Below are 13,370 nucleotides of genomic sequence, written 5' to 3'. Positions count from 1 at the left end.
CTTCATTGGGGAGAAACGGCACTGTTTAAACTGCTTGCTCTTTTTAAAAGATAAAAGCTAAAAATTACATCACTTGCAGCTAGTATGCATGCAATGCTTACATTTTTCTCTCCCCCAGTCCCTTCTATATATTTAAAATAATGTCCACCTGAATTTAACCAGTTTATATGTTAGTTTGAGAATCTTTTTCTCTTGGGACTATTCCATATCACCAGTAGTCCCCGACAGTATAAGCCAGTAAGTAACCTCCCAGAATCTATTCTTTACCTTCAGCCATGTCTGCTGATTCACCTTTTGAGAAAGGCCAGCCAACTTAAAATTATAATCTTTTCCTGATTTTGTTGATGTTCAGCCTAGCTCAGATTTCCCTCTTTCACTCTGTTAACCTGTGTGCCCAAGGGTCAGCACCGGGAACTCCCTGGAAAGAGGTCCCTAAAGACTCGGAGAGCTTGCTCACATGGAGGTCACCATTTCCTCCCCTCAGATATGGTTTGGCCTGTCAGTATGTTAAAGCCTTGCTCTGTTCTCATGGCAAGAATGGGTTAGCTAGCTGATGCTAAACGAATCTTTCAAGAACATGGTCATGGCCATTTTCCTTTTCTGGAGGCGATTTCTTTTTCTGTAGCAATCCAGAGAGGAATTCTCATCTCCACATTTAATTTTCAAACATGGCTATGTGCTTCTTTTTTTTTAAAAACAATTTCATAAGCCTGTTTACACATGTCAAGTACATTTCCATTCTTTAAATCATGTGCCGATTCCATAACTCAACCCAATCACAATGGGTCAGCAATAACATGAGCTGATGATTGGGGTTCTTTAGTGAATGTACATTGAGCACAGGAAGCTCTAGGTTTTATTTAGTTGTTTTGCTCTTTTACTTTTGAGTGGGATTTCACAGATTAGTTGGGCAGGAGATCAGAAGCATACAGCAACATGGATTAGCCTTTATGAGGTATGGGACCCTTCCCCCTGAATTAATCTCTGTCATGAGTGTTTGGTCTTCAGGCCATCAGTTAATATGATTTGGAATGAGGCCTAGGATGCCTTAGTTGGTCAATAACTGTTTAAATCCCCCTGTTTCTATCCAGCATGGATAAATATGTCACAGGGCAGTAACTCAAAATAAGGGGAAAGGGTTTGTAGATATAGAATCGAGTTAGGCCATTTTCATGGTGGGCTGGTAAGGAAATGTTTTACTATTAAAAGTTAAAGTTTTTTGGATGAAGAAGTTTTACTGAATAAGGAAATAAGCCCTTTCCACTATGCTTACATTTATTTTGTGAGCTCTGCTTTGGCCAATTTGAAAATAACTGCTTACTAAATCATTTATTTCTCCTAATGACTTAATTTCTAACAGTGCATATGTTAACATTGACTTTGGAAAAGCATCGAGTTCATAGTTATGGATTTGTTATCCTTATTTCCAGATCCCAACTGCTCCGCCAAGTTACACTGGAAGACACCTCTGGTGAAAGGCTTTTACAAAGTTCCAGAGAATAAGAATCTCTGTTACAGATTTTATTCCCTGGCTGAGTCTTTCTGGGGGAGAAATCAATAACAGTGGCGGAACAAAGTCACCCGCTCATCCTGGAGCTTTCAGAATCCCAGATAATGGGGTTTCGTGTAAATGTGAACACTGGTAAACTGATAAGCTAACCACCCACAAAATACCAAACCAACCAACAATTTTGCAAACTAAAGCAAAGCTAATTTCTTGTAGAATTAGGCTCACTTTTAAACTGCAACTGGGGAGACTGCATCCTCCAAGTGTACAAGAACCAAAGTTCACAGTAACTGCTGAGCAGGCCTGATTTGTTTTGAGTGCAGGTTTCCTTATAGGGCCTCTCCCAATGGCAAGTATTGGATCCAGGCTGCCTCCCTCATGAAGTTGATTGCTAGTTGGATTATGTGTTGCCGGGGGTCAGAGAGAATAATTTGGTTATTGGTTTTGTGAGTGTGTATTTGCAGATGTACTTAGATTAGTGGGGTGAGGGTGGGGTCCCTGGTTAACATTGAGAGAAGCATTGCATTACCGTGAAAATGCAAGAAACACTATTTTAAGTGAAGGCTTCCCCAGACATTCTGAAGAAATGGTCTCTGGTTGTTTGTTTGTGGATCACATTTAACATGGTGGTGGACTGGTGGTCATTTTGTTTTTATGCCCCATACCTGTGATATTTCAATTAGGACAGGCCCCAAAGTGGAGCCAGAAGTAGACATGACCTGTGTCATGTGGCACCAGAATGAAGTTCTCAGTGATAATAAGCTTCTCTCCTCCCATCCCACAACCCCAGAAGCTGACCTGAGAATCTGGTAGTGTAAGCATTTTTCTGATTTATCTATATTTTGTTTCCAAATGTGCTGATGGGGCCAGCAGCTCAGAAAGCCAGAGGGATGAGCTGTAGCAGGTTTGCCACTGACCTATGTGATGTGGCCTTTTCACTCCTATAAGATCAGTATCAAGGGTCCTACTACCTAGTAATGCAAGGAACTTGTGTTCCTTATATTAAGGGAGTGGGATCTCCAACACAAGGAACGTTTTCGTTTGTGGATTTTTGTTTGTTTGTTTTTTTGGGGTGTTGGAATAGAGAAGAAAAGTTTGTTAGATGTTTTTTATCTTGGTTAATTGCAAGTTGTCTGAAAGTGGTTATTTCAAAACCCATTACTTCTGCCATAATTTCCATCTGTCTTCAGCAAATCATCCTGTTTGTTATTATTTAACATTTATTTAGTGCATATCCAACATTAAAAACATTGTGGTCTCATTGTTTAACTAACATGATCTACAGCTTTCTTAAATGCCTAAAGCAAGAGTTTAACCTGACAGTATTGGATATATAAATGATTGGTTCTTTTGCTATGTAGCATAAGCTATAAGAAATCCATTCTGTTTTCTAGCTTTTTTTAAAATAAGAAAAAAAAAAAAAAAAAAAGGTAAGCCACAAAAAACCATGTAAAAGGTCAATGGTTGGGGGAAAAAATGGTCACTGGTTTTATAAATTTAATACATCTATGCTGAATAATTATAACAAAACCTCTTAATTTTTTTTTTTTCTGTATCTGATTTTGGCTGTGCCCTTCAAGCCCTTCACCCTCTGCATAGCCCTGGGGGAAATGAGATTGATATTGCCATTCTTGCAGTGATCAGCTTGCAAGTTATTTTTTCCCCTCTCTGCAAGTTCATTTCCCTTTTTGCCATGCATGTGAAAAGAAAGCATGGCATGAGAGAGTGCCTGCCCCCATCATATCTCATTTCCAATATCAGCCCTGGGAGCATGCGCTTGCTTTTAGACAACCAGACACCTGACTTTAGCCTTTAGTGTGTGTTTGGGAAGGTGATTATTAGATGGTTTGGAAATTTAAGTATTTGAGGGAGGGGGGATATTAGGAAAAAGGGTGGGGGGTGGGATGTTGCATGCAGAACCCATTATTCTAAAAATAAAGAAATCTCCTAATGCCTCAGTCTAATCCAATTAAAAACAAGTGTTACACATTCTTGTGCCAGGAAATGGTTACTTATCCCAGCTCTATGAAGTCATTTGGAGTTGTAGAATGCCAACAGTGACATTTGCCTGCAAAAAAGTCTCACTTTCAGAAAGGAACCATTAACGATGTAACTTTCCTCTAAGCTGTTATCAAAATGTCTAAGGTGACTATGGCCTAGATGGCAGGAGTGGTTTCTCTGTGTAAATGCTACTGCTGGAAAGTAACATTCACTACAATAAAAATGAAAGTGTTTATAGTCCTCGGACAATTTTTTTTCAGACAGTTATCAGATGTGTTTTTAAGGTTCTGTTTTTGGCAGGGTTTAAAGATGGGAATGAGCTAATATATTGTAATTTGGGGTGGAGAAGTGGTAATCCCAGAAAAGAGAGGATCATTGTTTTCCTAATAACCTCACATGACTTGTACAAAGATCTTTGCCTGGCCTTGGTCTGTGACAGCAACTGCCCCAGAAAGCAAAGTGTGACAAAGCATCTCTGTTTATTATGGCACCTCCAGTTATTATTTGTGTAAACAAGACGTGCTTATTTTTAACTTTGGGTAAAATGGCCTACAAGTTGCACGTCCATGATTAAAACACACAATTGTAAGCACAAATTATAAATCTTTTAGCATTAAGTTATCAAAAGCCACTCTGGGGCCATAAAAGCCACCATGTCCCTTTTGGGTGTAAGACTGGTTTCATCCCAGTTTTCACCTCTCTGCAGATGGAGAACAGCAATTCTGAAACTCTACAACACTTTCACTTTGTGACAGAATGTTGTAGTATTTAAAATGTGGTTCTTCCATGATTTAAGTTGTGGGTTCTGTGCACACTCCGTGGGCCTCTGGGTGCATCCCCTTGATTCTGGAAAAAGGTACTGCTTAATTGTCCTTGAAAGGGTGCCTTTTTCACTCAGAATTAACCAGGTCATCTCTTGGTTGGTGACAGCTGACTTTGGCTCCTCAGGCCTAACCAAAAGCTGTGCAAAAAAGGGAACATAGTAGCTTTTATAATCAAATGATTCGACTTATTATACCAGCTTACAGGATTACCCAGCAGGTGCTTTTTATTAATTGATTAAGAGCAGAAGCTCACTTTTGATAGATAATATATATTTATTAAATGTATTAATGTGTGTTTTATAATGTACTTTTCCTGTCCCTCCCCATCCCGCTGCTGACCGTTGCATACTTACAAAGAACACCTTTAAAGAATTTTCAAGACAATCAATGTGTACCATAAATGACTGTATATAAGAATACAAATTAAGAAGGTTGTAAAGCATGGGCAGATATGTTTTATTTTCAAAATGCTGTTCTTAACAAAAAATAAAGGCTTTACTATTTACGTACAATGTTTGTTGTAACTTGTTAAAACAGACTAACGATATTTTTCTTCAAAATCTGGTCCTATGGGTAGTCTCAGGACTTTAGATGCAGTGACGTCAGATATTACAAATGGGGGAATAAATGTGGATTTGATATTAATTTTAGCATGGCACTAAAGATGTCCCCAATACTTTTGGCCAAGAGGTTTTAGTTAAAAACTTGTTCTGGCTGGTTTCTTCTTTTTTTGTTGCTTTCATTTGTACTCTATAAATATTAAGGATTGTCATGACCCCAAAAATGTTGTTCTCTTTTGAAATTAACTACTTCAATAGCAAAAGAATTTAAAATGAGCAGATACATACAGATACTGTATGTAGCTTTGGGGAAAGAAAACCAGAATTCCGAGGTTTTAAATCTCAGTTTAAAAAGAGGGGAAAACAGATTTGAATGCTTAAAGAAAACTGGAAAATAGCACACTGCTAATAACTGGATTGCATTATCTATTGTCACTAGGGAATGGGCAGTTAAGAGTACCAATGTCACTGGTTTTCAGAAGCAGTTTTATATCAAAGAAGGGAAACATTTAGACCAGTGACTGAAAGAGAAATGTCCTATTTGTGAGAACTCCAGACTGGTGATTGTACATTTTTTTGGGGAAAGCTCCAGAGAAAAATGAGAGTAATTTTGTACACAATCAGTTACATCTGCCTATAAAGCTGTGTTTTTGATGTGTTCATCGGTGACATTTCATTTTGCCAGCATACAGGGAACTCTTATGTCTAAGACTTAGAAACGGAAGAGGTATCTAGCATTTGTTTGCTTAGAGCATCTCTAATGGGGTTTGATTCAGGTTGCAGAGTAGGAGGTTCTTCTTCATCCTCTAAAGTGCATTTCACTGTAACAGAAAGAAGACTCATTAAAAAAGACACTGGGGAAACTTTCTAATAAGGACATTACAAATATAAGACATGATTCTTGGGATGTGCTTGTGTTTGGGGAATGAGTACTTTATGCACTGCCTAGCATTAAAAGTTTAAAACATCACATCAAAAACCTTCAAACTGAGTTTTTTTTTGTTTTTTTGTTTTTTTTTTCCCAGATTCATTTCAGGTAAAGGTCAAAAGTGTTATTTCCAGGTCTTGTAGCTTTGAGGAAGTTTTACTGAAATATATGGCAGATTTCAGTTTCACCACTCAACACATTTTCCCCACCCCAAAGAAAATCAGGATATCGCTGAGGACAACAACAAGGTCAATGGAGATTCATTTCTTGTATGTCACAATCTGGGCAAGAATGTGATCCAGGTGATTTCCCCTGTTCTGCCAAACAGGAAAGACAGCTAAAGACAGAGTTGGGTTGTTTGTGAAAGTAATCAGTCCTAAACAGATAAAAGCCTCCCCACATGTCCCCCCCAAAAGGGGGAGAAAATGAAGTTCAAGTCAACATTAACTCTTGTTAGTTTATGTTGCTACTAGCATTTTTGCCTGCCCATTATACTTCATGCAGAACTTACCGAATACCCTTCTTTACAGATGAGGGCACTGTTTATAAGGAGAGTATTTATTTCACCTAATCAGGAGGAATTGTGCTTTAGTTATCTATACTGGGGTTCCCCTGCACAAAGTAAAATTAGCCAGTCTGCTGAGCATGATCTGTGGTTATGGAGCATAAGTGAATGGTACAGCTTTTTAACCTGTCCAAAATACACTGGTCCTGGATAGGGTTTAGACACCTGACATTTGTTTTAATAGCAACATAGGCAATTCCAGTGAGCTAATTAGCCTCAACAAGTAGTCCTCTGCATTGCTTAAGGGTTCAGAAAAGCCTGCCTTTAGAAATAGCTACACTGAGAGGACAAGCATGGAAAAGAATGGGCATTTGCTTTTTTGAATGCCTTTGCTACTATGGTGTATGTGTCATGTTACTGAACATCACCCTGGATTTTTGTTCTGCTTGACTTGATTGTAGAAGTCACTGTCAGTTTTACTGCTAAATTCCTACAAAGCTTTTTTTTCTTCTGTGAATTTGTTAAAATTAATAGTTATTTAAAACCTCTTCTTGAATATTTTGAACATTGTAATTCATCATGTAATGTAAAGACTGACTTCTTAGTTTTCTGGTCCATTATCTTTATACACCCATATAATCACAAAACTAGAAACAAGTTGAAGCTTACTCCACTAAGCAGCACTGTGTCCAGCTGATGTTTTCACACATGCTAATTTTTTTCAGCTTGTGCATATGAATACTGGCAGACATCAAAACTGCCTGGTATTCTGAAAAATTAATCTACTTTGGGAAACAAAGAATTAGTAAGTAGCTTACTTAGAGTTGCACTCTATTTAAAAGAAAGCGTTCAGGTCTTTGCCAAGCTACAGAATCTGAACTTGGCTTCAAAGCAATAGGCAACTTTTAAATGGGGAAAGAGAGGATAATGAATGTTAAATTAGCATTACATCTATTTTTTTTTTTTTTGCATTGAAGAAATACAGAAAAACATACCCAATTTGTGGATCATGGTCAGAAATAAGATATTAAGAGACAGGTTAGAAGCATATTGTTACATAGGATCTCCCAACAATGTACCAATGTGCACACATCTACTTTGGCTGATCTCAGGCCATGAATAAAATCAGAATTGAAATCGATTTTAGAGATCATTTAGTCCAGAGGTGTCAAACATGAGGTCTGAACACTTTTGAAGCCCAAACCAGATGAAAATGTAATTGAAAAATGTTTAACAAATATATAATAAAACATTAATAATGTACATTAAAACTAAGTATGTGACCCACAAAAATTCTTCTAGTTTAGTCATTCTGATATCTATTTGAGTTTGATCTTGATGTAGTTCAACCTGATGCATGAATCTTTTTTATAATGTTCCCTGCAACTGATCCTCCAGTTTCCACTTCTGTCTTCCACTTTGACTTCTGTCAAAGCAACTGGTGTATTTTTGTTGTTACAATAGCTAGCCACACTAAATTTAAATAGGTCTTAAAGTGTGAGGGTACTTGGCATTTCCTCAGCTATTTTATTATTTATGACATGATATGTATTTTAACATATATATGTGCATATATATAAAAATACATATCATGTATATGTATATATATATATATAGTACTCTAGGAAATATAAAGGTATCAGGTATGAAAAAAAAATACAATACCAAGTTGGTTAGTGAATTGGTGAGCTCCCTCTTCATCCTTAGTTTCTTTAGAAAATTTCCTTTATACTTTGGAATGATTTGTGTTGTCAGAATGTTCACCTGGAAAGTATCCCCAAACTTCTTGGGCTAATTTCATCTCTAGAATTTGGGGCCATGATTTGCATCTTTTGAAATCTATTCTCTAAATCTAGAGTATGCAGCAAACTGACTTTTCTTTTTTTTATTTGTAAAACAATCTGAAAAGGTCACTTTTTCCAAGGTTCCTGTCCTTTCTACTTTGGTAATCCTGTTCTTCACAGTGAGCAGAACTAGGTCCAGCCCATCGGTTCCCATGACCTCCTGCCTTTGAAGTAGGAAATTATTATGAATGCAAGCCAAGAATTTATCTGGGGCTCTGATTCTAACAGCCCTCTAGCAGAGAAAAAACTAAAGAATAGAACATTGAGGACAAGCATTGTTAAGAAAGGAGGAGAAGGAGCCAGCCCAGCAGACAAAAGAAAGTGAGATTAGAAAAGTAGGAAGTGCTGGGCTTGGACTCAGAAGGCTTCCAAGTTCAAGTTCTGTTACTTTATTATCATGTGACCTCAGGCAAACCACTTCACCTTTCTAGTCTCCTTTAACTTCCGAAGAAAGCTGGCCTAGACTAGGACCAGTCCTCCTCTTCCTACACCATGGAAAAAGTTCTTTTTAACTTTACTCTGTTGTCTGTGGAAAAGGAGATGCCAATACTATGTAGGCCTCTCAAGAAAATCACTAGAAGATAAGTGCTAAATGTTATTACTTTTAGATGTGAGCTATTAAATTACTGGAGGCACCTAGATTAGGCTCAGTGGATAAGACATGAGTCAGGATCTAATCCAGTCTCAGACATTCAGTCAGAAAGACTGGCTGCACGAGCCTGGGCAAGTCACTTTACCTCTGCTTGTTTTAATGCACTGTCCAGTATCTTTGCCAAGGAAACCCCATAGACAGCATTGGCAGGCTATGGTCCATGGGGTCAAGATGGAGGAATCACTCATGATGAGTCATGACTGAACAATAACAACAATTAAATGACTATTTTGCCCAAAGCAGGTACTGATTGGGGGAGATAAAATTTAGATAAGACAATCTTTACTCATCAAGGGTTAAGTCTAAAAATGCTTCTTTACAATGAATGTTTTTTTTTTTTTTAATAAAGCTTTTTATTTTTAAAATATATGCATGGATAATTTTTAACATTCCCTCTTACAAAACTTTTTGTTCCAAAATTTTTTTCTCCTTCCCTTACCCCCAACCCCTCCCCTAGATGGCACGTAATCCAATATATGTTAAACATGTGCAATTCTACACATGTTTCCACAAATATGCTGCACAAGAAAATAAGATCAAAAAAGAAAAAAATGAGAAAACAAAATGCAAATAACAAAAAAAGAAGGTGAAAATACACTGTAATCCACACTCAGTCCCCACAGTTTTCTCTCTGGGTACAGATGGCTCCATCATAAGACCATTGGAACTGACCTGAATCATCTTATTGTTGAAGAGAGCCCCATCCATCAGAATTGATCATGTTACTATGAGTGTTTTAACACCTCATTGCAGATTAGCAGAACTGAACCAGTCATGGAACAACTAGACCTTTAGATGTCAACATCTGGGGAGTGGGGTGCTCCTTTCCCATAGACTCCGGTCACTTCACCTAACTGGCTTAGTCCCTCACACATGCATTATGCCGCCTTATCCCACCCTGAACTATGGCTCCCCACATTGCCAAGACTTGTTTCACATAACCTGAGGAAGCAGGAGAACTGAGAGCAATACGAGTTGGGGAAAGGGAAGAATCAATAATCAAGGTTTTTTCTTGTGGCTTTTATCCCTTGTGTAACCTGAATTCCTACTCAAGATTATATCTTTTCTCATACCTTCCATCTCTCTCTCTCTCTCTCTCTCTCTCTCTCTCTCTCTCTCTCTCTCTCTCTCTCTCTCTCTCTCTCTCACACACACACACACACACACACACACACACACACACACACAAGCAGATTCCTTGTCCTCTGCTACTATCATTCAACCAACTACCTTTCCTCTTTTAAGTTTCACTCACTCAGCATAAAGCTAGATCTTTGGAACATGCCTTCTTAACCCCTTAGACCTTTGAGATTCCAGTAGAGAAGAGCAGTGATTTTTCACACATTCCATCTCAGCAGTCAGGGGATTTTTACCGGCCATTTTCCCAAGCCTGGAATCTTCTCCCTCCCCATCTTCACCCAGCTAAAATCTCACTTCTGGAAGGCTTTCCCAATTCCCCTTAGCCTAGCGCTTTTCTTCTGTTTTTGCCAATTTGGCCTATTTCTTGTTTGTACGTAATTGTTTGCATGTTACCTCCTCCCCCCCCCCCCACCCCCCCCACACACTAGAATGAGCTCCTAAAGAGCATAGATTGTCTTCTGCCTTTTATTAGATCCTCAGGACTTAGCTCAGTGCCTGGTCTTTGGAAAGACCTTAATAAATGTTTATTGACTAAATGACTTGTTATTTGTCATCAGGGGACTGTACCTCCCCAGAATAACTAGTTCACAGACCTCTCTCTCCCAATTCCTGGCCCCTCTTCAAACAACCTAGACTTTGTAGATAACCTCCTTAATTCACAACACCTTAATGTTCAAACTATTTTTAGTCTTCACAAAAGAACAGTTTCCCCGCCCTTTACCTCCCATTAAATTGATTTCAAGTGCTAAAATTCTCAATTTTAACATTGGAAAATGGGTTCTTAATTTTGTCATGTCATGAACCAACATCCCTCCCCCTCCTCCCATCTCTGCCTTTGGCATTTAAATGAAGCTTATGAGCCCCTTCTCTCAATAATATTTTAAAATGCATAAAATTGAATACACAGAATTACAAAAGGAACTAAGTAAAAATAAAAATGAAATTTTATTCCTAAGCAAGTTCACAGAGATCCCCTGCTATAATTACAAATCATTCCTATGAAATTGTATCTGTTATCTTCCAGTTGAAAAACTTTTTGCCATCAGATTGAAGCTGTTTTCTATTCCTGGCTCACAACTACCAGAAAGACACTAGCCATGGCATGACCACATAATAAATATGGATGGTAAATATTGAACATTTTTCCTTCCATTTCCCAGGTGAATCCTTCTGCCCTGTGGGCTTTCTTAAATTTTTAAAATTTATATAAAAATTTTTTTTAAATTCACACAATATTCCTTAGGGGTTAAAAATCAGTTTGGCTAATTGTCAGTGTTCTACTGTAGGCTTCTGCAGGATGCTTTGAAGAAAGCCATTAATTTCACGTTTAGTTTTTGGCAGAAAGACACATGCCACATTTTGCTTGCTGCATGTCTCAGTGCTACTGTATGGGCAAAAACAGCCAATTCAAGCGGTGACAAGAGAAAAGATCAGAAACCCTGAAAGAAGAGCCAGCTGAACAGCTGAGGCTACCAGGATGGGGGACTACAAGTATGCACAATGCTTAGATTAACAGTACCTAAATGATTAATTTAAGGCCATTATTTCCCCTGAACTCACAATGTGACCTGGGATGAACATTTCTATTAAACTCACCCCTTAACTCACACCCTCCCCCCAAACAAAGCACAGAGTCATAGATAAAGGGTACTTCAACCTAATAACCGGAGCAGAAATTCAAATACAGAGTTCGAAAATCGAGACAAGAATTGTTTAAAATAGGCAAGGAAGCCTGAGCAGTCAAGATCCAACCTAAATAAAAATGCTGTAAACACTTATAAATACCGCTATTCAAAAGAAAAACCAATAATGGTCCTACCTAAAAAGGAAATTAAATATACTTCCCTCTTTTCCTCAGAAAAGTGAGGAACTTGGAGAGCAATATATTGCATATTTTGTCTCATGTAGGCACCATCATAATTATTTTTCCTTGTTTTTTCTTTAAATGGAAGAGTTAATAGTAGGAGGAGGAGAGGAAGAAAGGAGGAAGATATCAAGAAATAACTAATATAAACACAAAAGGCCCTAATAAAGTTTTTTTTTTCAATTCAAAAATAGATTAAAAAAAAAAACTACTGGGACAGCTAGGTGGCGAAGTGGATAGAGCACTAGCCCTGAAGTCAGGAGGACCCAAGTTCAAATTTGGTCTCAGACACTTACCACTTCCTAGCTGTTTGACCCTGGGCAAGTCACTTAACCCCAGCCTCAGGAAAAAAAAAAATACAACAAAAAACTACTGTCTAGCTAGAGACCAAAGGGAGACATTAAAAATAAATCAAAAGAATAGTTAGAATGATCCTGATACAGTATGTACTTGGGCACAAGGGGAGTTAATTATATCAAAACCATCAAATTAAAGTTAGGGAGACTGTAAGTAGGTCTTGTAAAAGTAAAGTAAAAGAATTCTGAATAGTAGTAATCAGATTTTCATACAACATTATTAGGCATTATTAAGACATTTTAGTCTTGCTGAATAAATCCCTAAAACAATAAAGTATTGCCCCAAACAAGATGGTGAACTACAGAAATGTGACCTGTTTATTATCTATATGCTTAGTCTAAATACTTTTTTTTTCTTTTTTGAGCTACCCTATTTTAGCCTAAAGGCCAATATTTTTGAGACCCCCCTATTTTACTCTATTTTCCCTATTTGCTACATATGCAGCAGCTACTGAAGGAGTGACCCCACTCCTAACTGGCACATAAGCTTTGATCTGCTGGTTTCCAATCTAGACAGGTTAGCTCCTCAGGTAGTATGGTAGCCAACCCTTGACTGCTGAGGAAGGACATCATTCACTATCTATGTGTGGGATTCTGTACAGTCATCCAGCAATTTAGCCCCTTTCAGATCAAAACCCTATAGGAGGGATTACAGACATGACCACTGAGGTGGGCAACAAGACATCTCTAAAATAGTTGCATCTCAACCAAAGAACATTCATCCTGCAACTTCACGAATATGGAATATGATTATTCAACCAAAGATCAGAGGTAGGACCAAGGTTTTCTTTCTACTAGGCAAGATTTGAAAATTATGCCCCTATATTTCTGTCATACAGAGAAATTTAGGGTTGGTGAGGCCTTGGGTCACATAGTTCAATTCAATGTTAAAATTGGAGTAATTAAGGCCCTTATGTATGAAGTAACTTGATTTAAAATACATAGGTACAAAGTGTTAACTGGAATTTGAACTCAGATAGATTCCAGTTCTCTCTCCCATTGTATTTGGTTTGGGCACCAATAGAACTTGAATTTTACAAATATTATCATCATCCATGAAAGGACTCCTTTATTCTGGTTGGTTAAACTAACCAATTACTCTGTCTTCTAGAATCTTTGTGCCCTTTGATAGATCTAATTCAACAAATATTCCATAAGACCTATAACAAAATAAATATTATTGTGCCAC

The 13,370-nt window shown here is 37.8% G+C and overlaps 2 protein-coding genes across 4 annotated transcripts in view; one reads left to right on the top strand and one right to left on the bottom strand.

Moving 5' to 3' along the window:
- GPRC5B (G protein-coupled receptor class C group 5 member B) overlaps nucleotides 1-6,039 on the top strand; it is a 29,797-nt gene extending 23,758 nt beyond the window's left edge. Inside the window, exon 4 of one of the 2 annotated variants that reach the window (XM_074280935.1) lies at nucleotides 5,918-6,039. In XM_074280935.1, the coding sequence (XP_074137036.1) occupies nucleotides 5,918-5,932 (15 nt within the window). In that variant the 3' untranslated portion in view covers nucleotides 5,933-6,039. Of the gene's footprint in view, nucleotides 1-1,430; nucleotides 2,662-5,917 lie in introns of those variants that run through there. The other variant, XM_074280934.1, reaches the window with a different exon arrangement.
- The window catches only part of IQCK (IQ motif containing K), a 134,954-nt gene continuing 126,351 nt past the window's right edge, over nucleotides 4,768-13,370 (bottom strand). For both annotated transcript variants that reach the window (XM_074280936.1, XM_074280937.1), the window contains one exon: nucleotides 4,768-5,713. In XM_074280936.1, the coding sequence (XP_074137037.1) occupies nucleotides 5,598-5,713 (116 nt within the window). In that variant the 3' untranslated portion in view covers nucleotides 4,768-5,597. The remainder of the gene's footprint in view (nucleotides 5,714-13,370) is intronic.

This window comes from Sminthopsis crassicaudata, chromosome 1 (assembly GCF_048593235.1).
Source record: "Sminthopsis crassicaudata isolate SCR6 chromosome 1, ASM4859323v1, whole genome shotgun sequence".
Taxonomy (NCBI): Eukaryota; Metazoa; Chordata; class Mammalia; order Dasyuromorphia; family Dasyuridae; genus Sminthopsis; species Sminthopsis crassicaudata.
The sequence above is the reverse complement of the archived record's forward strand: the minus strand, read 5'-3'. Positions and strand labels throughout refer to the sequence as shown.